A 27,693-nucleotide genomic window follows, 5' to 3' on the forward strand; every position below is an offset into this window, starting at 1 on the left:
GGCTTAAAGGTATTGCCTACTGTTAGGTTGCTTCTAACCTCCATTAAGAAAGGTTGCAGAAGGTGTCCTCATCTTCCATGATCTTGTAAAATAGTGTTACATATATAAAGGTATATGCCAAAACCTTGCACATTCTTTTCAGCAAGAAACCAGGGGCTCCCGTTTATCTCTGCGTTTGGGTAATATCTGTTCCTTTGTCCTGCTGTTTTAAGTTAACAAAACAAAGAGAGGCCTGATTTGCCAGTGAGCATGGAGTAGTGCCCACTCAGGAGTCAGGACGCCCTGAGTGTGAGTTTAACTGTCTCATTAGCACTGTGAAACTGAATGGTGGGGCCTGTCCGAGACTCCATTTCCTCAGCTGTACAAAACAGACGGAAAAAGTACCGGTTACTTAGACCATTTTGTGGGTAAAGAAGCAGCGTGATAAATAAACACTTAACAACGTAGGGCTTGGTTTATAGTGAGCAACGGTAATTGCTGTTATCCTTAATGTCATATCATTATTAAAAAGCTTAAGATAGTTTGAGGTAAACAAGTCTGTAACAGTGATATAATGAAACTTTCAGTCATTCTTTTACACTTTAACAAAAATGTAATGTGGGGTAATTTGACATGTCGATATGAATGATAAATATAGGATTGAGGCGTATCACAAATTTACCTCATTAATATCTGCAGTGGTGCCAGATGACTACCATTAACAGGTACGAAACTCGGACTGTGCCCAGTTAATCTCAACCAGCCCTGGGTAATTGTTAGTAATTTGGTCCTCTGTATGGAAAGATCATATAACTTGACTTGTGTTCAACTTATATATAAAAAAAGAAAAGGTCTGAATATGCTGGTGATTTTTGCTAATTTGTAGGACTTTGTCTCCTGTGCAGTTGGATAGAATTGAACTTGTGTGCCTTGCAGAACAACTTTATACTAAGTAATTCATGAAGGGTTGAGCCGGTGCACATTTATAGTATATTATTATTCATTTAAGAAGGAACCAGTGGTCCATTGTCTTTTTTTTTTATTTTTTTTTTGGTTTTTCTCCGGTACCGGGAACCAAACTCACGACCTTGCGCATGCCATGCAGGCGCTTTGCCGCTGAGCTAAATCCCCGGCCCCGGTCCATTGTCATCAGGCAAGAAACTACACTACAAAAGAGTATATAAATACTATGTAACAGCCTATGATTAGTTGAGCTCTCACACTTATTGCAAAAAAGTTCTCTTGCTGTTTTTATAACAGACAAAATGATTGATAATTCTCTTTCTGAGCAAGAAATAATTAATGCTGAGCTTTTTTGGTCATTCTCTTACAGGCAGTAACAGTGAACTAGCCCTTAAAATTTTGAATAACAAAAAAATTTGAATAGCCAAAACATGATAGTAGAAAGCAGTAATTTTAGAATTACATGCATAATTATATATCTAAACAGTTCATTCGCTAGTGTTTACAGTCCTGTTGCCTGCTTTGGATCCAGTTACGTGGCTCTTCTTTTAGACTGAGCCTCTGTTTCTCCTTTTATTAAAGAGTTTTGTGTTAGTACGTGCTTGCAGTATGTGGTGGTCGCGTGTACTGAGCGGAGTTTGTCTGTGTGCGTGAGACAGCTTAGTCTTTGCTGTCCCCTGCTCCCCGATCCCTCTCTGCCCCCTCTGATTCTTCCCCTTCCCATTTGCAAAGGCTCTACTTCCATGTTTCTTCAACTCTTTTTAAAGACTGCTCCTTCCCTGCTCCTCCCTCCATCTCTTGGAAACACCTCCCTGCGTCCAATTCTCTTTATTTTACTCTTTATTTATACCCCTTTCTCATTGCCAGGGACCATCTCATTTGTACTTCAATTGTGGTGCAGGTGGTAATCCAGCACGGTAGTTAAGCTCTTTTAACCCCTGCTTAGAGATTAATAAAGTATGATCACAATATACAGTGAATATTTAAATAAAATTTATTACAATAAAAGACACGTTGCTATTCATCTTTGGCAAGTCACTGCCCCTCACTTCCAACACGTTTGTCCAATTGTTCTTGCCACTTTTTTATTTTAAAGAGAAAAGAACAAAAACAAAGACAAACACAATTGAAAGAGTTCCAGAATTCCTCTTTCATGGCGTCTGTCATGAGGTGTGATCAAAAGTGCAGTGAATGCTGCGCTGTGTGTCGTCCAAGGGAAAGCAGGCTTGCGGCCATCATGGTGTGTCTGCCTCTGCCTTATTCACTGGGTCCAGCACCAAGAAAATAAGATAAAATTTCTATCATGCTGGTCATTCTTGGCAGCACATTATAGACTAGACAGAGAAGAAGTGCGCATAATAGATTAGGGGGTGTTTTCCGACAACCCCACGGTGTTACTGGGTGGAGCATCTGAGGATCCTGTTTAGTCCTTCCTTTCTAATTACGGTCGTGTCAGAGATCTGCTATATCCTATGCTTTCATGCCTTCCTTTCTCTTCGTTAGTGAGGAATCCCCAGCGGCTTTTCACTGTTAATGGAACAGGTTCAGTATACCCCCATAGCACCACTTACACTATTGACCTAAGGGCACATTGCTTACCATGGATCTATGTTGTAGGGCATGATTTGACCAGTGAAGTAAAGTGTATAGTGTTCCATGTGATATGGAATGATGTTTAAAACCTTCAGAAAATGGAAAATAAATATATCTTTGCTTTTCCCTGTTAATCCTTCAAGACTATCACTCTACCTAAAATTGCATGAGGAGCCGGATGTGGTGATGCACACCTATAATCCCAGCACTCGGGAGGCTGAGGCACGAGGATCACTGCGATTTCGAGACCAGCCTGGGCTACAAAGTGAGCTCAAGGCCAGTTTGAACTGCATAGTGAGACCCTGTCTCAGAAAAACCCAAATAAATTAATTAAATAAATAAAATTGCAGGATGTTTATAAACCTCAAAGGGTTTTGGAAATGAAATCATAGAAAGTACTCGTTTGTGTCTAGCTGTCCAAAATATTTTTCCTGAAGTTATTATGTCAAGTCTTTGAAAATGTTTTATTCTAGTCAGTTAAAGGAGTTTGGATTGGAGAATCTATGTGGTTAGAGCTAGAAAATAACTTTATATTGCAATGACTAGCTCTTTAAACAGTTCATTTGGTTATTCCATTTGTAAGTGCTGTAAAATATTTATTTGTTTGTATAGAAACTCGCATCTTGTTTATCCCTTCATCGATTGATGGGCATTTGGGCTGCTTCCAGTATTTAGCTGTTACTACTCAGCCATTAGGAAGGGTAAACCTGAGACGTTTATAGGTAAATGGATGCACCTAGAAACCAAACTCTTAAGTGAAATAAGTCAGACACACATGTGTAAGTGTCACATTGTTTCTCTGCTGTGAGAAACTGAAAGTGTACATACAGACCGAAATGTATCATGGGTGCTGTGAAACAGGAAGAGGCATTCAAATGGGAAGGGGCACAAGGGGGTGGGAGAGGGAAGGAAAAGAAAATAATAAGAAAAGGAAGATAAAATGGAAACAGAACTCTTGTAAGTAAGAAGAGGAAGAGGGGTTGAAGGGAGGGGAGGGGAGTGGGAAAAAAATAAGAATTGGGGTATGCAAGTTCCAGATGATGAATGTGATCATTATGTATATCTAAACTGAACCAATAAACTCAATTAATGATCAAAAATGGAAGAAAATTTTAAAAATGTTGTTTCTGAGATTTTGTCCTGTTCAGATAATGTTGGCAGTCCAGCATTCTTGACGCTCCTTTGATCGATCGAAAGGGAGAGGGTGCCTTGGCAAACGCAGCACCCCTGTCCAGGGTCTGCAGTAACTGGGTTGGCCGTCGGAAGCAGGAAGAAGTTTGTCTAAGAACAAAGACTTCTCAAAGGGGTAGACCACTTCTGAGGTTCTCGTCATTTTGAACTTGTAGCTCAAGGAAAAAAGATCGCTCTTACCTTTATTGAGTCAGTATATGGATGCTGTGTGTGTAATGAAGAAGAGTAAGAAAGTCAGAAAATATCGCATCTAATTGGTAAATTTAATTCAAACATATGAACCTTTTTAATTATGGTTCTTCAGTATGTAAGAACTAGTGCTAAATGTTCCCCATGAGGATTTTACATAGCATGTACTTCAACTCTTTAAGATAAATTCAAGTACACATAAGACTTATTAAGTATATTTGCTTCTCCCTCTACTTATTTTATTCTGTGTTCATTTCCAGAATCACTTTACTCACTATTGCTTGTTTTTTTCTATTTCATTCTCTGAAAAAGTCACCCTTGGATTGATTGTGTAACTTGAGAGTTATTTCTAATATTGCAATTGTGATGGTAAAAGCACAAGATTACATTTCTCCAAATGGTTTACAAGAACAGCATGCCGAATTTAAATATAACTAGGCACACATAATTTAAATATCAAAAGGACTGCAAAGCCCACAGTTGTTTGAAAAATTGTTTTTGTTGTTTAGATATGACATAGAATATTTCTCCCTCAGCCAATGTTTTCACCGTGAAAAAGTACTATGTTCTATGTAATCCTACTACAAATAGCGTATGTTTTAACTTGAATACACCTTACCTTTACTCATAAATTATGGATTTTTATACTGTTGAAACATCGATTTGATTTTCATAAGTATTAAGTTCGCCTTTTCTGATAACTAATTGGTCTCACAGGTAAGAGTCTTTGATAGTTATTCCATACCAAATGAAATTATTTACAACAACCAAAGAGATTGGTTGTCTGCCAGCAGGTTGATATTAGTCTCTTTCTAAAAAATAAAGCTTATTATTAAAAATATTTAGATGTAATCTTGGTCTTCTGTGAGATTCAATGAGTATAGTTCCTGTTGAATAAAGGAGAGAATGACGAGTATTTACTTTGGTGAAAATTGAATTTGGTAAACTTAATATGTTCTTACAACAAATAATGGTGCTTTAAACAGCTTTTTCAGCTACTGGATCCAGGAAAGCAAAGCAAAGAAAATGAAAATGTGTACTTTGATGTGGGTCATGTTGAAATTAGAGATGGGTGTTAGAGGAATAGGTAAAGATGTTAGGAAAAAAATCAGCATTACATTTTTTCATTCCAGGTGGCTGCTTCTTTGGTTGTGTTGTGGTTACTTAAAAAGTGAGTATTCATGTTTTATTGTGGATTGTGTTTTGTTTTCACTGGTTATGTAGGTCTTGGGTAGTACAGAAATATCCACTACATTTTATTTCCCCCTTACTATTATGGCAGTGAAAAAACAAGTTATAGTTGTCCTTTGGTTTCTGAGGGGAATGGGGTCCAGGACGCCTATGGATATCAAAATCTGCAGATGCTTAAATCCTTCTGTAAATGGTGTAGTATTTGCATATATCTTATGTGTATCTTCCTGTATACTTTAATCATTTCCAGATTACTTGTAATACATACCACATTTTGTAAATGTTAAGAAATTTTCAGTACAGATGCAGTTTTTTATAAATTTCAACCCACCATTGGTTGAATCCAAAGATTTATAACCCACAGGTCCAGAGGGCTGACTATATTTTGTTTAAAGTATGAGCATATGCAGTTCCTGAGGTTCTTTGTCCACTTCTAAAGTAATTAATTTTGTTTCACCTCCATGAAATGCCATAAAAACATTTGAAACAGTATTATGTATGTAGTATTTTCTCTAAGTATTTTAATCTACTAAATATCAATTATATATATTTCAATGAGAAAAATTTTACTGCCTTGCAATAGAAAGAATTTGAGGCTAAGAGCACACATTGTTAATCTAATATGTTGTGTTTCTTTAGACTCAAATTTATTTTATTTTCCCCATGTATTGGAAATCCCATAGACAAGTTGTCACCAAGTGACGTTTTCCTTTTCTTGTTTACAGCAACCCTCCTGAACAGGCAGTGAATAGTACTCAAAGTGGATATAACAACTACGCTGTGATTGTCACCAACACCAGCTTCTACTACGTTTTTTACATTTATGTGGGAGTGGCCGACACTTTGCTTGCTATGGGATTGCTCAGAGGTTTGCCACTGGTGCACACACTAATCACAGTGTCGAAAATTTTACACCACAAAATGCTGCGTTCTGTTCTCCACGCGCCCATGTCCACCCTCAACGCTTTGAAAGCAGGTACTTGACGGCATACCACTTGAAGCTGCTGCTCCGTCATCAGAGGGGCCTGTCCTTCTATTGGCTCCGTAGTAACACCGGCTTCCCAGGGCGGCACCAGCCCTTTGTTAAGCCTCCTATGACTGACAGGTGCATATCTCAGATGTTACAGGCAGTTAGAGTGTGGGTTCTGACGTTTCCGGACCCTCTGATTGCAGTAGCCTTGTTCGTTAGGATGGGCTGCTGAGGGGCCAGCAGCAACGGACGCAGTCTCTCTTGTGTCCCTTGTCCTTCTCTTCCCAGATATTTGGCTCAGTCTCCTTCTAGGCATCTTGCTTCCAAATATAGTGTTGTTCAAAGAAAGAGATGATTTGAAGTGAACAAGGAAAATGTAAAAGTTCTACTAATAAAATCTTTTCATAGACAATAACCTAGTTTTACATAACTGCTTAAAGGCGAGCATACAAATTTGTTTTTCAATTTTTCTTTTCTTGAGATTAGGGGAGATCCCAAATGCATTTTAAAACTATTTTTGGCACCATCATAGATAAAAAGATGGAAATTCAGAGTAATGGAATAAAGGGACCAAAACTTTCCAAAACTTAGGGTAACAAAGTACTATGAAAGTGATCAGTTCCACTGATTTCCCTTTAGATGAGTTCACAACTGAAGACTGAGGTTAGTAAGGTGTGCTTCCAAGTGTCATCCTCACAACAACCTGCTGAGCTTTCACTGTAAGCCAGGGTGAAGGCTGGGGAGGAGAGAGGGGGTAGTACACAAAGATCAAAAAGGCTTTACCTGGAAGGGCCCACAGGTGAACGGATGAGCTGCAAACCCAAAGATTTGTACAGCAAGAAATAAATTGTGAGAGTGAGACTTTTAGAGAGACCTATATGTGAAACTCTCAGGAAACAGCCCTCATATTTACTGCATAACAAAATTTCAGAGTCAGTCTATAGGAAGACCTGTGTATTTGTCTTGAAGCCCGCGTGTGTCACTAACCGTTTGCCTCCGCTGATGTATCTACTGCCATCCGCTCTTTCAGAGGCAAGAATTTCAGACCTAAGTGGTTGACCAGTACACTTGATCCAATAAATTCATTTGTAATGGAAACCTGAGACCTGGAGGAGGTAGGGATTTGCCCAAGTTTCTGGCAGTGGCAGAAGTGAGTCATGCAATAGCGCCCAGAAGCGTTCTTTGAGCTCCGGTTTGGCCCTGTAAGAGTGCTGTTACTTTTCTGAGCACTGGCCTGCTCACCTCCAAGCTGAGGGAAAGAGTAATTACCTTAGGGGTCTGTGGGAACGGAACAAGGCAATTTGCTTGCCTACCGCATGGCCACCGTGAAATAAGTGTTCCCTTCCCGTCACCGTTCCCACCCTGAGGCGCTGTTTCCGCTCGCCCACACTTTCCACTCTACTTCCCTATTTTTCCCAGGTCCTCACTCCCTTAAATGCTGCCCACACTTGGTTCTGAGCCTGCCTTCTGTCACACTTAAACGATCGCCTCTGCTTCCTTGTTCCTCACTCTGGTTCCTACTCTCCAAGCTTTCCTCTGCTTTGCAGGGGGGTTCCTAAACACCCCTGTGTTGCTTGTGTTCCTTCTTATTTGTGATCCTGAGACCTGAAACAGCCGTTTGATTACAATGGCTGTTGTCCGTCTGCTGGCCCTCCAATTTTTGTGTGCAGGGATTATGCTTTCTTTTAACAACTATCTTTATTATGGACTCGAGGTTCAGGAGGTCTCATCCTGTCGCCTCCTTACTCTCTGCTGTGCTTGGCAAGGGCAGTGTAGTACAGTTCTCTCAGAGGTGCCTTTCTGCAACTGTGGATTGACCTTGATTTTCTCAGACTATTGCCTGATTTTTCTGTCGGTTTTAAGTGGCCTTAAGCTTATACAGACACATAGTAAGTGCTTAGCAAAGTATGCTGGATGGATGCAAAGTGTAAAAGTATGGTTTGACAGAATATGACAGTAGGAAATATACACAAATCGTATGAATTTTTTTCACCAAAGCCAACTTTCAATTTCTAAACAGTAGCTACAACCTATGGACTGTTTTTTCAACTTTCGGTTTATTTATGGAAATATACACAAATATGTTTAATGAAAGATGCTAAGGAATAAATGATATCTGCATGTAAAGCTTTCAGCTAGGGGCCCCTAGGCTGTAGGTAACTTCTGACAATTTACAGTCTAGGAAAAGAGATAAGACCCACACAAATGCAAGCAGCTGTACAACACACACTGTGACACAGAGGCACAGACAAGGAAGAAAGGGTCAATTCCAGCTGCACCAAGCACGGCTGCTGTCTTGCGTGAGGGTCATTTGAATCAGGCCTGGGAAGTAACACTGGTTGTGACAAGGAGAGATGAGGGGGCAAAGGTCTCCAGGCAGACAACTGCGTGGGGAAAGTAGGAGGTGAGAAAGTGCGGGTTGTGCTTCCAGGATAGACCCATTTGGCTGAAATAGGGTGTGTCAGTAGAGGAAGCCTGTACTAGACAGGTACAGCCAAATTGTGGAAAACATTAAATATTAAACTAAGGGCTTTGGACTTTATCCTGCAGTTAATAACGGGCAAATGATAAAGTTCAATACGATTTTGTTTGTACAGTATTATATTTTATCTAATTGTTTGTTTAACTCTTCTCCAGATGAATTCCTGAAGGGCAAGGAGCACGGTTTATTCACCTCTGTTATCTTAATGCCTGGCATTGTGCCTGGCACATGGTAGACACTCCGTATGGAATTATTTTTATTACAGCAGTTATCAAACTTACGATTGTGAGGCTGAAGCTTAGATTGCTGGTGAAGATGGTAGAAGGAAAATGTGGCAGAGAGGGCCACACCCCAGGCTCGTACAAGGAAGGAGAGCAGCCTCGGACTGTGCGGAGCAGCTCCAGGAAGGCTTGAGGGTCACAGGACAGGGAGAATTCTAGGTGATGGGCACGGACAGGAGGGGAGGGCGGCAGCAGACCCCGTAAGTTCTCTGTAGAGTCGAAGGCAGGAAGTGAGCCTGTATACTAGGATAGATACCCGTTCCTGACATAATTTATAATTAGGGCTCTAGTAAAGATTTTTTTTACCTAAATCTTAAAGTAGTCTGTTTTATAAACGCTGAGAAGTTGGTGACACTAACTTACGCACATAGTTACTTAGAATCTTGGGCAAAACTAATTTTTTCTATGTCTGTATTTATCTAATTCCATGCTAATTGTTATGTTAATTCTGATTGCTTCTGCTGAAATCCAAATTTAATATTAAATACATGAATATATCTCCTTAGAATTACTTGATTTTTAAGAAATTTATCTTCTTTCTATTATAGGTGGGATTCTTAATAGATTCTCCAAAGATATAGCAATTCTAGATGATCTTCTGCCTCTTACTGTATTTGACTTCATCCAGGTTTGTAAAGTTAACTGCTATTAACTATCATTGCATTTGTCATATTTTCAAATAATTACAAAGAGAAGTTAATGAGGTTTTGCTTGGCTTTCATCTGACTGAGAGTTGGAGTCCTGTCTATTGTATAAATTTTGAGAATATCAATTCTTCAAAATAGACATGTTTAGTAAATTAGGCAGAGTTGTTTATCTCTTCCAAACCCAAAGCAACCCCATGTCTAGATGTAACAACTCTGGCAGGGAGCAATTTGAAAGGCAAAAAAGACTCTTACCCTAAGTTATTGGCCAGATAATATGACATTTTTGACATTGATAGCATTATGCTTTGGAAGTCCGTGTACCGCACCTCACAGAAAGCCCCTATTGAAATGAAAATGGGTTCCCAGGGTGGGTTACACTTAAAACCAGTGTCACTCACAAGCACTTCAGCACAGATTAGCTAACCAGGTCCCACATGGCAAGGGCCACAGTGAAAAGACAGACATAGATAAGTTTCTGAACGGGTGAGAGGACAAAGAGAAATTCAGGTTGTGTGAGGCCTGTGCCTGAGTGACAGATGGGAATAGACCTCCAGGGCAGCCCAGCTGTGAGGCGGAGTCTCTGGGGTGAGCAGAGAAAGGCGGGGAGGTGGAGATGAACTTGACCTTGGGTAACCACATGAGAACTCCAGTGACAGGACCCAGGAGGATTGTGTGTTGATATCCTTGGCTGTTGGGCCAGGTTTGAGCACAGCTTTCTGAGCTTCCTGTGCAATTTAGTTGAAGCTTCAAAGAGCAAATGCCACCACCTCAATGACTTATTCGGAGAAGCAGCTGAAATCGAGTTAGGGATGATTCATTCTCTGGTGCTCCTCTCCTGCCCTGCAAAATAATGAGACACAGAGACAGCTTTAAAGAAAAAGGAAGAGCTACCATGTATGTATGTACACAAACAACGCTGGCAGATGCAGAAAAACCAGCCTGTCCGTTTACGTCAGTGGAAGTGATTGATACAATCAAATATGTACGCCATTCCAAGAGACATTTTGAATTTTTTTCAGTCACTGTGTTTAGAGATATAACTCAGCAGTACCTGCTGGAAATTTTTTATCCATATTTTGAATTCATTCATTCAAAGGAACATTTCCTGTGTATTTCTTTAAATGCTGGGTATTTGTTCTACATTCTAGGGGTATAAGTGACTGGTCCCAAGTATAAAATTATTAAATCAAGTACAAACTGGAACACGGACTTTGACCTAATTGCAAAACAATTCACAAATGGTGCCCCTGTAATAACCATTTCCTTACTTTCATAGTGCACTGAGAATCTTCTGAATCAGTTTGAGGCTTACCTCAGAAATGCTCTGGGAGAGTTAACGTTTAAATATTTATTTTGTAAGTTAGCATTTTTATAAAAATGATGGCTCTCGAATCCTTTCCTTTATGCCAGTGTGAGTCATTTCTGCTCAAACCCTACTACTGTTGAAGTTCATTTGTTGTTGCTTCCCATGTGAATAGGCAGAACAGTTTTACTTTAATTTACCCACTTTATTGATAATAGAAGAGGTCCTCAAAATAAGAAGCATATTATATGACAATCCAATAGAGCAAAAAGTGACCCATTTTGATTTTGTTAAATAGTTCACCACGGAAGGTTCTTTCGAGTGTGAACTTCTCTGGCTATTCGTAATTATGTCCAGACAAGTAAACTCCTTTCTCTTCACAGCATGTCAGAAACAGATCTATTGCACAGAATAAGGCACACCGACTGTCCTAGGCAGCTTCCCTGTTGCTGGAGCAAATGCATCACATCCACCAGTGAAAAGAGGAGAGGGTTATTAGGGTTGCGGTTTCAGGGAGTGCGGCCCGCATCTGGCTGGCTCCAAGGCGGAAGTGGCGTGGCAGAGCAGCACCGTGGAGGAACGCTGCTCAGCCCTTGGCTACCAGGAAGCAGAGAGAACGGAGGAGGCCGGGTCGAAAACACACCCTCTGGGTCATACCCCCCGCGACTTGCCCTCTGACCAGGCCTAGGACTGAACACACGAGACCTTCTGTTAGGTCTAGACGATACCATCTATAAATTTCTTTCCTAAAAAGCCTTAGTTTCTCTTCACTGTGTTCCCTAACTTTTGATGCTATCCTGACAGATTGCTGTCCAGATTGGAGCTCTGTTTAATGAAAGCGGAAGACCTGAAGACATCGCTGTTTTTCCTTGAGCTAGATGCTTAATCTTGAAGGGTCATAGGTTTGTCACCTACAGAATAGGAAAATAGAGCTGATAGTGCTCCCTTCAAGATCAGAACTTATGTTTCAGGGTAGCATGCTAAAATTGCCCCATACACGACAAATTTGTTCTTGAAGGCAAACAGTAAAATGCTAAGAGTGATGCTAATCTCCTAGCATTATACCTATCTCTGCGAATTATTCATTTCATGAAACAGAAACATGTGCACTTTAAAACCAAAATCTTCTGTTCTTAGCCTCCAAGCTTTAAGGAGTGTTTTTTCCTTCTTTATTATCCCAGTATGTTTACACACTGAGCCCTGCTACTTTGATCTCTGCAGTGTGTCTTTTGTATCTTTTCGCTACTTCTTTATTCACCCGTATTAATGCCATTTATCTCTTGGTTAGACAGTTTCAAAGACTCTAAAATGCCAAATGGTGTGGTCATTGCATGATGTTAAATAGGCATTCAATTTATTTCTTCTTACCAGTTTCAAAGTGACCCGTCTTTGCTGTCGTCTGTTTGTTTCTGTCTGGGCTTCAGTGTGAGAACGCTTGGAGCTGCTTTAGTGGTGGAAATCCGCTGCCACTTCACAGGACTGTGGTCACGTGGCACTTTTGAGGGTTCACATTCTGATGGTCTTGGTCTCTTTGCTGGAGAAATCTAGGGTTTGGGTAATTAGAATGGGGGTTAGGAATACGTGCTCACTTTTGTGCATGTACAGCTCAGTGGTGTGAGCGTCAGAATACAGAAATACGTGCTCACATTTTATCTTGTCGTGAAGGCCCGCTACTTACTTACTTATTTATATCTCCAGTTAGTCTCTTCTCACTGATATACCTGGCCCAGAATGACTTCTGTCTAATCAACTACGGACTACAAACTAGGCTATAACTTAAGATTTCTTTGTATATGAGAGGATCAAATATATTAAACCAGTGCCTTTAATTTTTCAAACAGGTCTAAATTATTAGGGCCTGGCTTCAGTATCTAATAAGGACCTCTTATAGAAGAAAACACACTGTTTTTCTCTCAGTGCTGGCAAACCTTTTAGAGCTTTCAATGAAAACGAACAGGCAGCTGTGGCATGTGCACCCTGGGTTTGCTACTGCTGCGGCGGTTGTAGTTGCTAGAAATCTGACTGGTGTTTCCTGAATGTTCTGTCACTTCCACGTGCACCCGCCTTTCCCACTCTTCCATAACCCAGTGTGACATCTTGGTCCAAGCCCACTTGTGTTAGTCAACTTTTTGAAAGCACAGCAATCCCCGAGAAATCAACCGATAAAGAGAGGTTTATCTAGGTCACAGTTTTAAAGGTTCCAGTCCGATGACCACTGGCCCCTGTGGTGAAGCAGCACATCAGGTGGGAGTGTGTTAGAGACCAGAACCTCGCACCTCATGGCCATCAGCTAAGCAGAGGGGACAGGAAAGGGCTAGCATCCCACCATTCCTTCCAGGACACTCTACCGTGACCCGAAGACCTCCCCCAGGTACTCATCTTTGATATTCCACCCCCTTCTCATAGAACACTGAATCTTTAACAAATGGGCCTTTAGGGTCATTTGAGTTCCAGACTATTTGTACTACCTATTCTTTCCTAACATAGTTACACTTTTCATTCCTCACAGTCTCCACCATGTCTGCAATCACTAAGATGGAACTGATACTTTCAAGGGAAAACAGGTTAAAGACTAGGTTATTTCCTTTACCCACAGAATCATTTTTCCCAGCCAATGCTTAATGAAAATGTCACCAGTTTGGCATTATTAGTAGAAATAGCATAAGTCAAATTAATGCAGTGCATTTTATAGCCATCAACAGCAAACAAAAGACCCTGACTCTAATGGAATAGCTAAATGGTTCTACTATTACTAAAGCAATAGCAGTTTTTCAGATGTTTAATATGATGACACTTTTTTTTTGAGACAGAGTATGTAGTTCAGGCTGGCCTTAGGCTCACTATGTAGCTCAGGCTGACCTCTAACTCATGGAGATCCTCTTGCCTCAGCCTCCTGAGTACTGGGATTACAGGAATACACCACTATGCCCACCTGACCCACTTAAATTAAATAATATTCCTGAAATGAACCATGCTTAGAAGTTAATTTTTCTCTTCTTTTTCTTCCAAAGTTACTATCTAAGACTTAGAAAAAAAATTAGTTTGCTAGTGATAAAGTATCTTGTTAAGTAGTAAGTTAAATCCACATTTTTTTGTAGTTCTGGTAGACCAAGAGCAGAATCTGGAAGGCTTCCTACCTAGATTATTGAGTAATGAGGTACCTTTTCCAGTCCCTGGCACAGTCAGATTTATCCAGCTGTTTGTGGAATGAGTGGGAAGCAGGCATTCCACCATTTGATGACTGGAATTGTAGAAACATTTTCTCTTAGAAAAGTACCCTTGATATATGTTCATTTGAAATTTTAGGTGGAAATAGCAAGCAATTTAAAGATCTGTGCAAGTCTGAGCTACACCCTCTCCTTGCCCCAGTTACCCAGGTGTCGTGTGTTTTACTGCATCAGCTGGAAAATGCATGTGTCACGCATGTAAATTGGTTGAGATTCGCACCCTGATTAGCTTCTGGGTGTTTGAGGAGATACTCAGGGGGATCAGATCTGACCATCTTGGCTAATTTGGAAAGGGAGAATGCTGTGTAGTTAGCCCAACAAGCAAGTTCTCTGGGAATTTATTCTAGTACTGTTAATGTCACAAAGATAATCTGAGTGTTGGCTTATAGAGAAACAGCAACAATTCTGTTACCCTGGTAGTAATTCCTATAGTGTTATCCTCTGGGACAAATTGGATGTAAACATACAATAACAGTTATGTCCCACCTTAATCCTAGTGAAGAAATCTGCAATTATGGTTTGTATAGCTTCCGTGGCTTCTCTTGTTGTTTTCGGTTTCATCTCATGACCTGTTAGGATGCAAGAAACTGCATATTTCAATATTTTTGTATTTGCTTTATGGCCTAAAAAATGATCTGCTCTGGAGAATATTCCATGATATGCTGAGAAGAATATTCACATTCTGTAGCTGCTCCAGGTAATGTTCTGTAGACATCTATTAGGGCTTTCTGACCTATGGTATAGCTTGACTCTGGTGTTTCTTTGTGGATTTTTTTGTGTGGATGACGTATCTGTTGGTGAGAGTAGGACCATTGAAGTCACCCACTATTATTATATTGGGACCTATGTCATTTTATATTGAGTAGTGTTTGTTTTATAACACTGAGTACCCCAATATTAGGTGCATGTATATTTAAATTATACCTTCCCAGTGGATTGTTCCCTTTTCCAGTATGTAGTGGCTTTCCTTGTCTCCTCTGACTAACGTTATCTTGAAGCCTGACACACAGTAACTGCAGTAGGGTGACTCCAGAGACCTCGCGGCGTGATTGTTCTGTGATTTCTGATTCCTGAGAACAATAAACCCTTTCTCTGAAGGGCTCCTGATTATTCTACTACCAAATATGGTGGGGCTGCAGTGGATTTCCTGTATAAAGCTAGCTTGCCCTTCAAAAGGAGTCACTTTCAGAGTAAAATCTACGGGTATTTTCAGGCTGTAAGAGCTGTGGGTTTCTCCTGGCACTAGTGCCGCCCAGCTGTTGCTTGTCCCGGTGGCTGCAGTTCTCTTTGGGTTTGCCTTGTGTGTTCGGAGTCGGGTTCTCCTGTCAGGAGCCGAGGCGGCGTCAGCATTGCAGGGTGCTTTGCTCTCTTCCCTGCGTTGGCCCCTGCTTTCCTGTGGATTCTTCCAGTTCTCGGAGCTCTTCGTCTTTTCCTCCGTGCTAGGCACTTGTTTTCCATGTACCTTAATTCTGGGTCCTGGAGAAGCCACACTTCGCTACAAACCCCTCTGTCATGTTTAATCCTCTTAAACCTGTATTCAAACCAAACATTTCTGAAAAGGCTCCAGTATAAATGTCAAAATTGTCCCAACCAAATAAACCCTAAAATTTATAATCATACTGAAATTATTTTGATATAACTTTTTAAAAAGTCAGGCTGAAAAATTTATTTTCATTTAAAATTTGTCATACATCACTTTTAAGTTGTCCGGGAAATGAAAATGTTCTGAATTTGAGGAGTGCCATGTCTTCAGATTTCCAGTGTGTTATTGTCATTGACCCAAACAATTTTTGAATTTTCAAAGACTCTGGAAAAGTGTATTTTGAAATTGCTGCCTTCCCAGTAGCAGGACGCCTGTCTCTGACCGAAAAAGAGTGCGAATGAGCGTGGTGAGCTGATGTGGAAGTGGATCACTAGCATCTTGTCTGCTTTACGGCATGGAAACATTTACTCACTGACTTGTTTTCTTTGACTCTACAGTTGCTGTTAATTGTGATTGGGGCTGTCACGGTCGTCTCGGTTTTACAGCCTTACATCTTCCTGGCAACCGTGCCAGTGATAGCGGCTTTTATTATGTTGAGAGCATACTTCCTCCGCACTTCACAGCAGCTCAAACAGCTGGAGTCTGAAGGTATGGCGTTGAGTTTGCAGTGCTTATGCTGGAAAAAGCCGCATGAGCTTCTGCGAATTCTCTGTTAATCTGCTTTTTGAAAAAAATCCTTTCCTTTTTTTACGTTATCTAGTAGTGATTTTTGAAGAGTACATGCATATAAAAGGAAACTACAGCATAATGTACAAAGGAGTGTTTATTTATTTGTCTGTTGTACTAGTACATGTTTGCAGTACAATAATCGCATTCGTCGCGGAGAGCTGGTGCACGTACCTAACGCAGTTTATTTCTTTTTTTAAAAGCCCCTCCCCCTTTTTTCTCCCTCTTTCCTTCATCTCTTGATTCCCTTCCCTTTTGCAAAAGATCTGTCTCCCTATTTCCTATTATATTTTATTTCGCTCTACAATTTATTTTACATTTTGTGTTTCTCATATGAGAGAAATCATATGATGTTTAAGCTTGTTTATCTCATTTATTTCACATAACATTATGATCTCAAGTGAATCCATTTTCTTACAAATGGTTGTTTTTAATTAATGACCTTGTGACTTTATTTTGATTTTGAAACAAGTGCATAGAATCTTACCAGGATTGGCAGAAAGGACATTCATTTATAATTTTATCAATTAAATTAAAAAATGAAGGTCTACCACAGATGTGATGACACTAGACAATTCTCTTGGGCTGATTGACTTCAGATCCTTCCTACCAAATCTATCTGAACCCTCTGGGGAGCAGATGTTTCTGTCAGCTTTGGTGTGGGTGCACTTTCTTTTTCACAGTTCTCCAGTTTTCTGTCGGCACTTGTTTGTAGTGCGCGGTGATCACGTTCCTCACGGAGTCGGGGCATGCGCCTAACACATCCTGACTCCATGATCACTCCCTTGCCCGCTTCCACCTCTTGATGCCTTCCCTTTTGCAAGAGACTGTATCCCTACTTCCTGTTATCTTTCCCTTTGCTCTTCATTTACACTTTGAGTTTCTCAGAAGAGAGAAACCATGCAATATTTAGGCTTGTATATCTGATGTAGTTCACTTAATATTATGGTCTCAAGGTGCATCCCTTGTCCTGCAAGTGGCTCAAGTTGACCCTTCTGTATGGCAGAGTTGTGTGTACTCTGCTGTGTATAAATACCACAGTTCTACTCCATTCATCCGTTGATGGACACTTAGACTGCTTCCTAGATTTAGCTATTATAAGCTGTGCTGCTCTAAACATGGGTGTGCATGTATCACTGTAATATAACGTGTTCATTTTCAAGGGAGAAACTTCCAACATATTGAATTTGAGCAAAAGTTGCATAACTTTCTTGAGATACTTGAAACATCTTTTAAGAGAAAAAAAAAAATTATTTCTCAGCAGTAAAAAATTTAGAATCAGCCAGAAAGAAAATCCCCAGTGCTGACCAAGAAGTATAAATAAACAGTGGTAATAAGTTTCCATCCATAGTAGCCATATAAAAGGAAAGGTAATCATTTAAAAAAATTACAGATCCCATCTACTCAAATTATGGCACCAGCATGAAAGACCTCTCCAACCAGTGACGTTTATTTTATGCAATCCAGGTAAGTTAGCTGTTTTCAGGATCATAGCACTATGAGACTGCATTCTATGTTTCCTTGATTTGCATCGTTTTCTACGGAAATATTTCACAGGCAGGAGTCCAATTTTCACTCATCTTGTCACAAGCTTAAAAGGACTATGGACACTTCGTGCCTTTGGACGGCAACCTTACTTTGAAACCCTGTTCCACAAAGCTCTGAATTTGCATACTGCCAACTGGTTCTTGTATCTATCGACACTGCGCTGGTTCCAGATGAGAATAGAAATGATTTTTGTCATCTTCTTCATTGCTGTTACCTTCATTTCCATTTTAACAACAGGTACTACATACTCGTTAACACTTTAGCTAAGCCTGTAAATCTAAACTTATCTTTAAGCAGATTTTTTTGGTCTTATTGTTAAACAAATGATTTCTTTTGAACTTAAGTGTTTTTTGATGAGCAAATAATTTCCCTGTTTTCACCATTTTAAAAAACAACCTGAGACACAGAGAGTGTCAGATAGTAAATCTACGAATGAATGAAAAAAATTCATGCTCATATTAGTACAAGATCTTGGCTTCAAAACTTACAGATATCTCCATTAAAGAACTCTTTGAAGGGCATAAAAGAAATATTTACTTGTGCAGACAGACAGACAGACACACACACACACACACACACACACACTCCTTTCTCTTTCCTTTCTGGTGAGTTTTGCTCCTTTACCCACTAACTAGTGAAATTATTTATCTAATATGAATTTTGCTTGAGGAAAAACACACAGAAGGGAAAAAACTTAGGTGAAAGGGTCATAAACCAGGCATTGGTGGTGCGTGCTAATAATTCCAGCACTCTGGAAGCTGAAGCAGGAGGATCACAACACCAACCTGAGCTACATAGTTAGTTCAAGACCAGCCTGGGTCATAAGGAAACTTTCTCAAAAGAAAGTTGTGTTTTGCAAATACAAAGGTTCTTAATTCAAGGCTTTTTGGGTAAAAAAAAAAAAAAAATTGCATAGTAAGTAAAATAAAAATTTATGTAGATAAAAAGAAGTTCCTTCAGTAAGTTGAATTTTTGAGCTGTAGGAACAGCTGGACAAACATTCAGAGGAAATGCCAAATCAGGGCCAGGCCCGCGGGATTGTCTGGTTGTAAGAACCCCCTGAAGAGGTACCAGTTGGAAGCTGTAGGGGGTCTGAACCTCAGGGCAGGCCACACCTTGGACCCCTACAGGAACCCAGCCCGGCCGAGAGTCAGGCACAGGCATCTTTCTCGTCTCTTGAGCCCCACCACTGACTGCGTCCATTCTTCCCCACGACTGCTTCATTTGTTTCTGCCTGCGATGGGTTTTTTAGCTGGGCGTGGTGGCAGAAGCCTGTAATCACCAGTGAGGCTGAAGCAGGAGGACTGCAAGTTTGAGTTCAGCCTGGGAAACTTAGTGAGATTGTCTCAAAATGAAAAATAAAAAAGATAAGGGAAAAGGCCTTGAGTTTGATCCTCAGTACTGCAACAAACAAACAAGCAAGTTTTCTTGGTGTACCAGGGCCATGTCACACAGACTCTATGTGGGCTCTCAATTCTGGCTCCTTAAGTTAGTAGCAGAATTACTCTGCCTTATTTCAAGGGCCCAGAAGGTAAAGGAAACAGGCTTCTCTTAGCTTAGGGGTCTTCCTGCCATGCGTCTGTATAGCTGCTGTGAGGGTAAGAAAGTGCACACTCACTGTTCTCTCAGCATCTTCAAGCGATGCTGAAGGGTGTAGACACGGGCAGGCAAATTCGTGGGTGTTTACAGTACAGTCATTGCTGCCAACTTTTATAAACTAAAGATGTGTCTTAGAGTCAGAATATTCAAATTTCATCAACCGAGGAATGGATAAAAAAGATGTGGTATTTTTATACAACAGAGTACTACTCATCAATAAAGAAAGATAAATTCGAGGTTTTGTAGGTAAATACTCATAAGTGGAATAAATCAGACCTGCATGCGTAAACATTGTATTGTCTCCCTAGCATAAGAAACTGAAAGAGTAAATAAGATCCAAAAGGTACAACAGGTATACTGAAAGAGAGAGAAACTGCTAAAAAGGAAAGAACTGGGATGGGCAAAAAAGGAAAAGAAGGAAGGGAAAAAAGATATGTACATATACACACAAAATAGCTAAGATTGTAGTTCTAATTCTAAATTGTAGTTCTAATTTCTATCACTTCATTGAAAAAGACAGTGCTTATATTGTTTGATCAGTCTTGCATGCCTGTATCTGGTAGTCCGAGCAACTACTTTGAAGATAACAATATGCACTATAATAACCATTGTTAATTTCCTATCATCTTATTTTGAAATTCTGTATCATTTTTATTATTTTTGTCTCTTTAAAATTTAAAAAACCATTTATTTGAAATAGAATAAAATTGTCAAATTTTTAAAATGAAGATTTGTTAACAATTAATTCACACCAATATATCATACACTGCCACATAATGGATAAGAGTATAACTGAGCCCTGGCTTACCAGGGGCAGTAGCCAAAGCATTTAACCATCCACAGAGCACAGACTCTCCCCGTCAAATCAGATATCCAGCCAGGGTGGGCATGGGCCATCCAGCCAAACCAACCAAGTCTACGGGTCCTCAGCTTTGTAACTTGTAAAAATGAACTTCTCCAAGCCTCTTGTTTTTCCCAGTAATAAAACCTATCTCGTATGTCTGTGGTGAGTATTAAATGTGATAATTTGTATGAAATGCTTTGATACAGTGCCTAATCCACAGTAAATAATCAACACCTTGTCCTTCATGTTTTTATTAAAATTCTACCTTATTTTCACATTAGAAGAAGTAATTATTAGAGCCCTGGATGTATCTTAACTGTTAAAATAACTTATTTAGTACTAAGAAAGCAGACATGTGCTATGGCACATCCTCTTTTAGAGAAAGTGTAAAAAAATATTTGAATTAATCAGATGAATTATTTTTCCCAATTTTTGAATCATAGGAGAGTTTTAGGGAGTTTTGTCATGTACTATAAATGCGAGTAATATCCATTGGGAATTAATAGCCTAAATTTACAATAATTTAAGAACATTCCTCTTACAAAATCTGTATGACCATAAGACCGAGTCCTTAAGAATTTTAATTAGTCATCTCTCGTAACCCTGAAAAACCACTTATTCTAATTAATCACTAAAACATTATTCTTCCCTGGTGAACTAGTGGTTTTGTCTTCCTTCCTTCCCTTTCTTTTCTAACATACTCAGCAATCCTCTCTTTCTAAATGGCAGACGCCTTAGTACTGAAGAACTAGAACCATTTTCTTCCCATCAGCCTCGGATTAGCAAAGAAATTTGTCTTTGCCAAGGTATAAAGCACATCTAAGCATCCTGAAGGTGTTACTCAAAGGCATCCTTGCCCTGTTTTTGACTTTTTATAGAGGAGCTCATCTAGATACAGGGTTTTACAACAAACTTGTATCAAACCAATAGCAACAACTTACTCAATACTTAAAACATATTTTTAAAAAGGTGACTTTTTCCTAATATTCAATCACTCTTTGATTTAAAATATTGATTGCTTGCTTTATAAGGGCGTTATTGCTCCTGTGATGAACTGAGATGGAAAAAAAGATAGTTAAGATCAACATGAAATTGAGCTATAAATTTAATGTAATCTGTCCCAGAGAGGAGGTAACAATAAAGTAGGCCACAGAAATAATAAGAGCTTTATTCCTGTGTTTTTTCCATGTATAGGTGAAGGAGAAGGATCAGTGGGTATTATTCTGACTCTAGCTATGAATATCATGAGTACATTGCAGTGGGCCGTGAACTCCAGCATTGATGTGGACAGCTTGGTAAGTCCATGTTATGTTTTATTATATGAGAATGTAGGTAAGCCAAAAAGCATAGGAACAGTGTAAGGAACAACTGTATATCCAATGCTAGCCTAGGAAGTAGAATGTTACAAATGAGCTGAAGGCCACTGTATACCTCTCTTTAAGCCCATATCACATGCATTCTCCACGTAGAGAGCCGCTGTGCAGGTCCCGTGCTGCGGTGAATGTTCTCACACGTCTCCTTTGAGGGATATTTCTTAGCTCAGATATCTAGAGGTGGAATTGCAGGTGACAGCATTTATGCACAGTTTTACTGGCTGGTACCACATTGCTCTCACCCTGTTATACCAATATATTCTCCCATCACGAAGGTGTAAGAATGCGCATAGCTTTGTAGCTTCAGCTATGATTTCTTTCTCTCAGATGTTAGTTTTGGAAACATGATGGATATAAACTGATTATTGAGAAGACAGGCAGTTTAACACGTACTTGACGGCCATTTGAGCTCTCTTCTATTAACTGTTTGTTTATATACTTGCTATGTTTTCAACTGAACTGATTTTGGATGATTATATAACACTATCATTTCACTTTTTGCTTAAATTTCTTTGTCTTTTCTCTAAGACAGGTCACATGTTCTCAAACCATTTGCATTCACTTAATTATACAACTAGTGTAATCAATTCCTATCAGAACAGAAAGCAATATAAAAATACCTTCAAGGAAAAAGCCTTTTAATATATATTACTTGCCTATGTGTCTTTATATTTTATCAAAGCATTGTAATAACTCATCAAAATGTAATGTAATGTAATGTTAACACGACCTATCAAGTTCGTTTCTTTCCCTTTAATTTCCTAGTTTGACTCCATCTTCTTAGCACCTGCCTTCTTTTCTTCACTTCGTCCTATTTCAGTGTGTTTGGAACTTGTTCTTGTAAACATACATACAAACATTTCTGTTGAAAAGTAGCAGGACAATACTAATATCGCCCTTGCTTTTATTAACTCTGTTCAACTTCCTACAACCTTGATTTTACATTTAAAAATTCTTCTGTACTTTACCTGTTTATTTACATAAAAACATCACTTAACCTTGTACAATTCCTTTCTCTTTACTGTATTAATTTTCTTACTTTATGTACTATCCACCGCACATTGATGTGAAAACCTTTGTTCAGTAGATTTCTTTTCTTCATATCCAATCTCCATGAAAGTTCCCTTAAGGTATTTTCTCTACTCTAGTTTTTCACTTGGGCATCCTGGGCTTTGTGACATGTGCTTTGACATTCTACCTTTCATCTTGTGTTATAAAAGGATTTTAGCAAGGACCCATTATGTTACAATACAATCTGTGAAAAGTATCAATATTTGCATTTGATCTCATTTTTAAAAGTCACGTTCTTTTGTTTGAATATCAAAGTGAATATATGAGTTTTCGTTTCCCTGCCAAACAGCACAAGGGGCCTTTCCTGGGCCTGTGTGGGCATTTATCTAGTTGTTAATACTCATCCTGCTGCTGTCACCTACACAGTTGCTAAAGTTATAAAGTCACTTCGTTATTTTCATCTTGGCATATACTGAGAGTAAGATGGGGAGGCAGACAGAGCTATGCCCTCAGATTTCATGTTGAAATAATGTTCATACCAGAGATCATGTGACTTCTAAAGAAAATTCAATGTGTTATCAGTTTACTTCATTGAGTTTCTGAGTGAACTTAGAGCTGAGTTTAAGATGAAATAAACAAGATACTTTCCCTGATGTACACATTTTTTAAGTGCAGGGCTATTCAGCAGAAAGACTTTTAGAGTTGCAAAGAATATTTCATTCACACCATTTCCCCCAAAATAAGACCTAACCAGAAAATGATCAGCCTTGAAAACTATATTTTATTATAGCATGCATGAAGAATAAAACATTGACAGAACTCTGAAGCTATAAAAATGGCAATATAACTTTTTTGACATTACTGGGGATGGAACCCAGGGCCCCACAGCCTACCAGGGAGCTATATTCTTAGCCATTTTTAAGGTTTTTTACTTTGAGATGGTGTTGCTAAATTCCCAAGTGGAGCTCAAACGTGCAGTTCTCCTGCCTCAGGCTCCTGAGTAGCTGAGATTGCAGGTATGAAAGCCTCTTCCTGTGTAGTGCGGATTTTCTTTTACCTCCCACCTGTTACTTACACCCAGGTGCCTAGATTTCTTTGGCTTTCAACCAGTCAAGGTAATATTTGTGTGATAACACTTCATTGCTGTCTCAAGTTACTTTGTATTTATGATCATACATCTCAAATACCAGCATTCAGAGCTCCAACAACGCTTTCATTACGTTGTCCTGCTAAATTCTTTATTTTATTCCCCAAAACAGCTCATTTCCTTCCTCTTGTTTGCTGTTAAATGCCCCAATGTTTTCGACCCCGATATCTTTGGCTACCTGCCCCATAGAAATAAATAGTTTCAACCACAGACAGTTCCCTCACCTACCCCCACCAGATGCACCTGTCGCCCTGTGCTCAAATAGCCCCTCCCCCTCTGTGTCCTTGCTCCTGTACATGCCAATAATTCGCAGCTGTCCTTGGACTTTCTCACTAGCATAAAAATGTTCTCCCGTCTCCCATCCCATTTCTTTTACCTATTTAAAGCAAAACTCCCTGAGAGTGTCTCTCTCCATTCCCTTCTCCCATTCTTTCTGCAGCCTGATTTTGAATTGCATTTCATTACCCATTTGACCCATAACCAACACCTTGCTAAAGCCAATATCCTTGCAGGATTTTCCATGGACCAGTGCTGGAGCTACTTCCACCTCGTGTGCATGCCCCTCCTGTTTCTTCCTTAGTCCCTTTTGCTGGTTCTGTTCCCCCTCTAAGTGTTGAAACATTAGCTCAGTTGCATTCTTTCTCGCTGTTGTTAGATGACCGCGTACTTCCGAAACAGTCTCTGGATGAATCGTAAATTCCCATCTTCAGTGCAGACCTCTCTTCTGACCTCTAAAATACGTCCAACTACCATTTGATACCTCCATGTTCATAGAACACAGTGATAAAGTCTCTCCTAGTAGACTTGACATTTTAGGACATAAATTCTTATATAATACCTCCTCAAAATATACCCAGCATCATAAGAGACCATTAGAATGAGACAAACTTCTACCCTCCCTACTGTTTTGTCTGGAAGGTTAAATAAATAAATGAAGCAAGAGCCAGAGTGGGCGCCACTGGTGGTGTTTCAGGGTTAGCGACATCAAGCAACCTGATGACTAACAGATTGCTCAGAACCCCTCATTACCCTCCTTGAGTGAGGCAGTTGGCAGTTGATGTCTTTCCATGACTCTCCCACAGAGTGAGCACAACTAAAGTAGCCTCAGCAAGGGAATGGTATCTTGCTTCCTTAGTTTCCAAGTGAAGCAGTAGGCGGCCATCTCAGTTTCCAGTAGATCTCTGCCCTGTTGAACGGTGTGTCTCTCGTACAGCAAGAGGAAGGGAGCCACTGGGACGAGTTGGCAGGACGGGAACCTCAGGGGTGAGCATTTGGATCCCAGTTAATGAGGCTCCAAAGGTTTTTGCATGGTTGATGTAATCTGAGAAGAGTTTTCTGTCAATAGAAACTCCTCTGTTTTTACTTTGTCCTGTCATTGCCTGTGTTTATTTTGGGTTCCAGTAAAGATCAAGTGACTGATTGTACAGTGACCAACATGAAACCTACTGGGAGGAGAAAAGGGAAATCTGGCTCTTTTTTCACGGATCCTCATGCTTAATGCTCTTGCACTAAGAGCAGTTTCTATTGTAAGAATGTGAAAGGACTCATTTTTCTTTGCGTTCTTTTGCCTCCTTTTGTGGTCTGTTAATCTTGTCTCTGTCTTTATGCTCCTGTGAGTCTCTGCGGTGTGTTTTCCTCTCGTGACCTCCCGTCTTCCCAGCCAGCCATTCTCTTTCCAGTGTGGGAGCTGCTGTGGTCGGGGCAGCCTGGCCTTCCCTCCCAGCCTTGCCACTGAAAAGTGGTGTGACTTTAGCCAAGTCATTTTTCCCATCGGTAAAAGGAAACAGTTTGGTTAGGAATTTAATGTCTGCCAGCTCTGAGACTGTCTCTCCCTGGACTGTTTGTGTGGAGGACTTCGGTGCTTGATTAGCACATATGCATCATCCCGGGGCCTCCATAAAAACCACACCCCTCCCTGTCCCTGGATGCTGAAAGCCACTAGGTAAGTTACGCATCACTGCAATGATCAGAGCTCATCCAAGAACTCCTCATGATGATATGTGTCACTGGCACCAAGAAAGAAAATAAGCATGTTTTGATGTTCTGGATTCTTGAATTAGTACAGGAGACTGCAGACTTTGCTGGGGTCTAAAAATTTTAGGAGAGTTCCGAAAATTCATCAGATTTGTGCTAGTGGCTTTAACTTCCTGGGTTCAGATTTCCTCATTTGTGTAAATGAAGGAGTGGATTAGACCACAGGTTCTCAACCTGGAGGCACACAAAGCAAGATTACTCTAGATTTACTGGGATCAATGAGATCCGTTCTGTTGGTGGGAACAGGGGGACCTGGCATAGTGCTTATGTTTCCTAAAGTGCTGGAAGTGATTCTAACGTGTATTCCAGGCTCGTGAAACACTGTTTAGATGCTTCCTGTGTTCATCTTTCTGTGAGTTAGGGGAGGAGGGTCAACAAGCTTTTCCTGTTAGGGTGACGTAGGAAATACTTGCAGCGTCGTGAGCCGTGAGGCCTCGTGGCTGGTGGTGACCACTCGGCTCCGTCTTGGCAGGGCACAGCAGCCTTGACCACAGGTAAAGAGCGGGTGTGGCTGGATGTAGTTCACGGGCATAATTCTGCTGACGCCTGGTCTCCTGGGTATAACTTGCTTTTGAATTGAAGGACCACCAATAAGCCAATTTGTCTCTATACCAATGATACGTACATAAATATTCACAAGACATGGAAAAGATGGTCCTTAATAACAGACTACATGGGGAAGCCACAACATCTGAAAATATTCAGCAGGACTTTTGAATCCTAGTAAAATTAAATAATAAACCCAAGAGTTCAAGAGATGATTTTCAATCAAAGCTTTCACCTCATTTTTGGCCACATTCCAATTTTATAGAATTGTACAGAATTTTAATAAATTGCTTCAAATTTCTCACTCCACAAATGAAGAGTAGGTTCAGTGTTTCAGAGCTTACTCAGTCTTTTATTTCTTAAAGTCTAAGAAAGATCCTACTGCCTCGCCTGGTGGTAACTACCAGGAGACTCGCCCCATCAAAGGGGCGATGGCAACCCTGCGCTCCTCAGATGATTCTCTTCTTTGCGCAGGAGGCAGCAGGAAGGAGTTGGTCAGTCTAGATCAGTGACGGCAAACCTGGTAGCGACTGAGTGTGCACACCACAGCCCCAAACCCTCTTATGTACTGCAAAGTGCCAACACTGCACTCAAACCTGCACATCCGATGCTCAGCTGCTGGCAGTGCTGGTGACTTGGCTCCCATGCCAGCAGAGCAGGCTGTGAGTGCCTGGTGTGATGCACGTGCCATAGGTTTGCCACCACTGGTCTAAAATAGGTCTGATAATTGCCAGTTCTGAATTTCCATCTAGCACAGTCCAGGGGGCTGAGCAATGACCTGGTGGTTTTTACATCCACATCATGTGAAAATATGGACATTCTAAAAAGAGATTAGGTGAGGGTAGAAGGCTCAACAGAAACAAATAGACAGGACTAAAAGTAGTTAGGTATGGTGTAAACGTCATCTAATCCAAGAGCAATGTATATTTTCAGGCTAAGAGTCCTAGGGGTAAAATTGCAGCTCAGAGCACGTGCGGTGCTGTCTTCACAGCACTGCCGTTCCCACTGCCCAGACAGCGCCCGCTACACAGGACATAGAACAACACGGGCATTCACGTCAGCGAGGCCTGATTAAGTGACTGCACGACACTAAGCACTGGAGAGCAGTGCTTTAAATGTTCCATTGTTTGAATACAAGGAATGCTTTGAACAAATTACTGTAATAGGCGGGATGGGTTTATCATCAAGCCCATGAGACACAAGCTTCAGGTCTCTTACTTGCATGAATGCCTCTGGAGGTCCTGTACCTAAATTTAAATGTGGATTCTTTTTCTGAAGAATCCCCTAAATGATCTAAGCTTTGGGCTCGTAAAGCCTGGATAAATTTCTGGTAGCAGCTACAAATCTTTGATCATGAAATCAAATT

At 40.3% G+C, this 27,693-nt stretch overlaps 1 protein-coding gene across 2 annotated transcripts in view; it reads left to right on the top strand.

Annotated features, from left to right (window-relative positions):
- Cftr (cystic fibrosis transmembrane conductance regulator (ATP-binding cassette sub-family C, member 7)) overlaps positions 1 to 27,693 on the top strand; it is a 148,703-nt gene that overhangs the window by 92,806 nt on the left and 28,204 nt on the right. Inside the window, exons 16-21 of one of the 2 annotated variants that reach the window (XM_005388136.2) lie at positions 5,049 to 5,086; positions 5,832 to 6,082; positions 9,388 to 9,467; positions 15,997 to 16,147; positions 17,783 to 18,010; positions 21,411 to 21,511. In XM_005388136.2, coding sequence (XP_005388193.1) covers positions 5,049 to 5,086; positions 5,832 to 6,082; positions 9,388 to 9,467; positions 15,997 to 16,147; positions 17,783 to 18,010; positions 21,411 to 21,511 — 849 coding nt within the window. The remainder of the gene's footprint in view (positions 1 to 5,048; positions 5,087 to 5,831; positions 6,083 to 9,387; positions 9,468 to 15,996; positions 16,148 to 17,782; positions 18,011 to 21,410; positions 21,512 to 27,693) is intronic. The other variant, XM_013515961.1, reaches the window with a different exon arrangement.

This window comes from Chinchilla lanigera, unplaced genomic scaffold (assembly GCF_000276665.1).
Source record: "Chinchilla lanigera isolate Chin_1 unplaced genomic scaffold, ChiLan1.0 scaffold00031, whole genome shotgun sequence".
Taxonomy (NCBI): domain Eukaryota; kingdom Metazoa; phylum Chordata; class Mammalia; order Rodentia; family Chinchillidae; genus Chinchilla; species Chinchilla lanigera.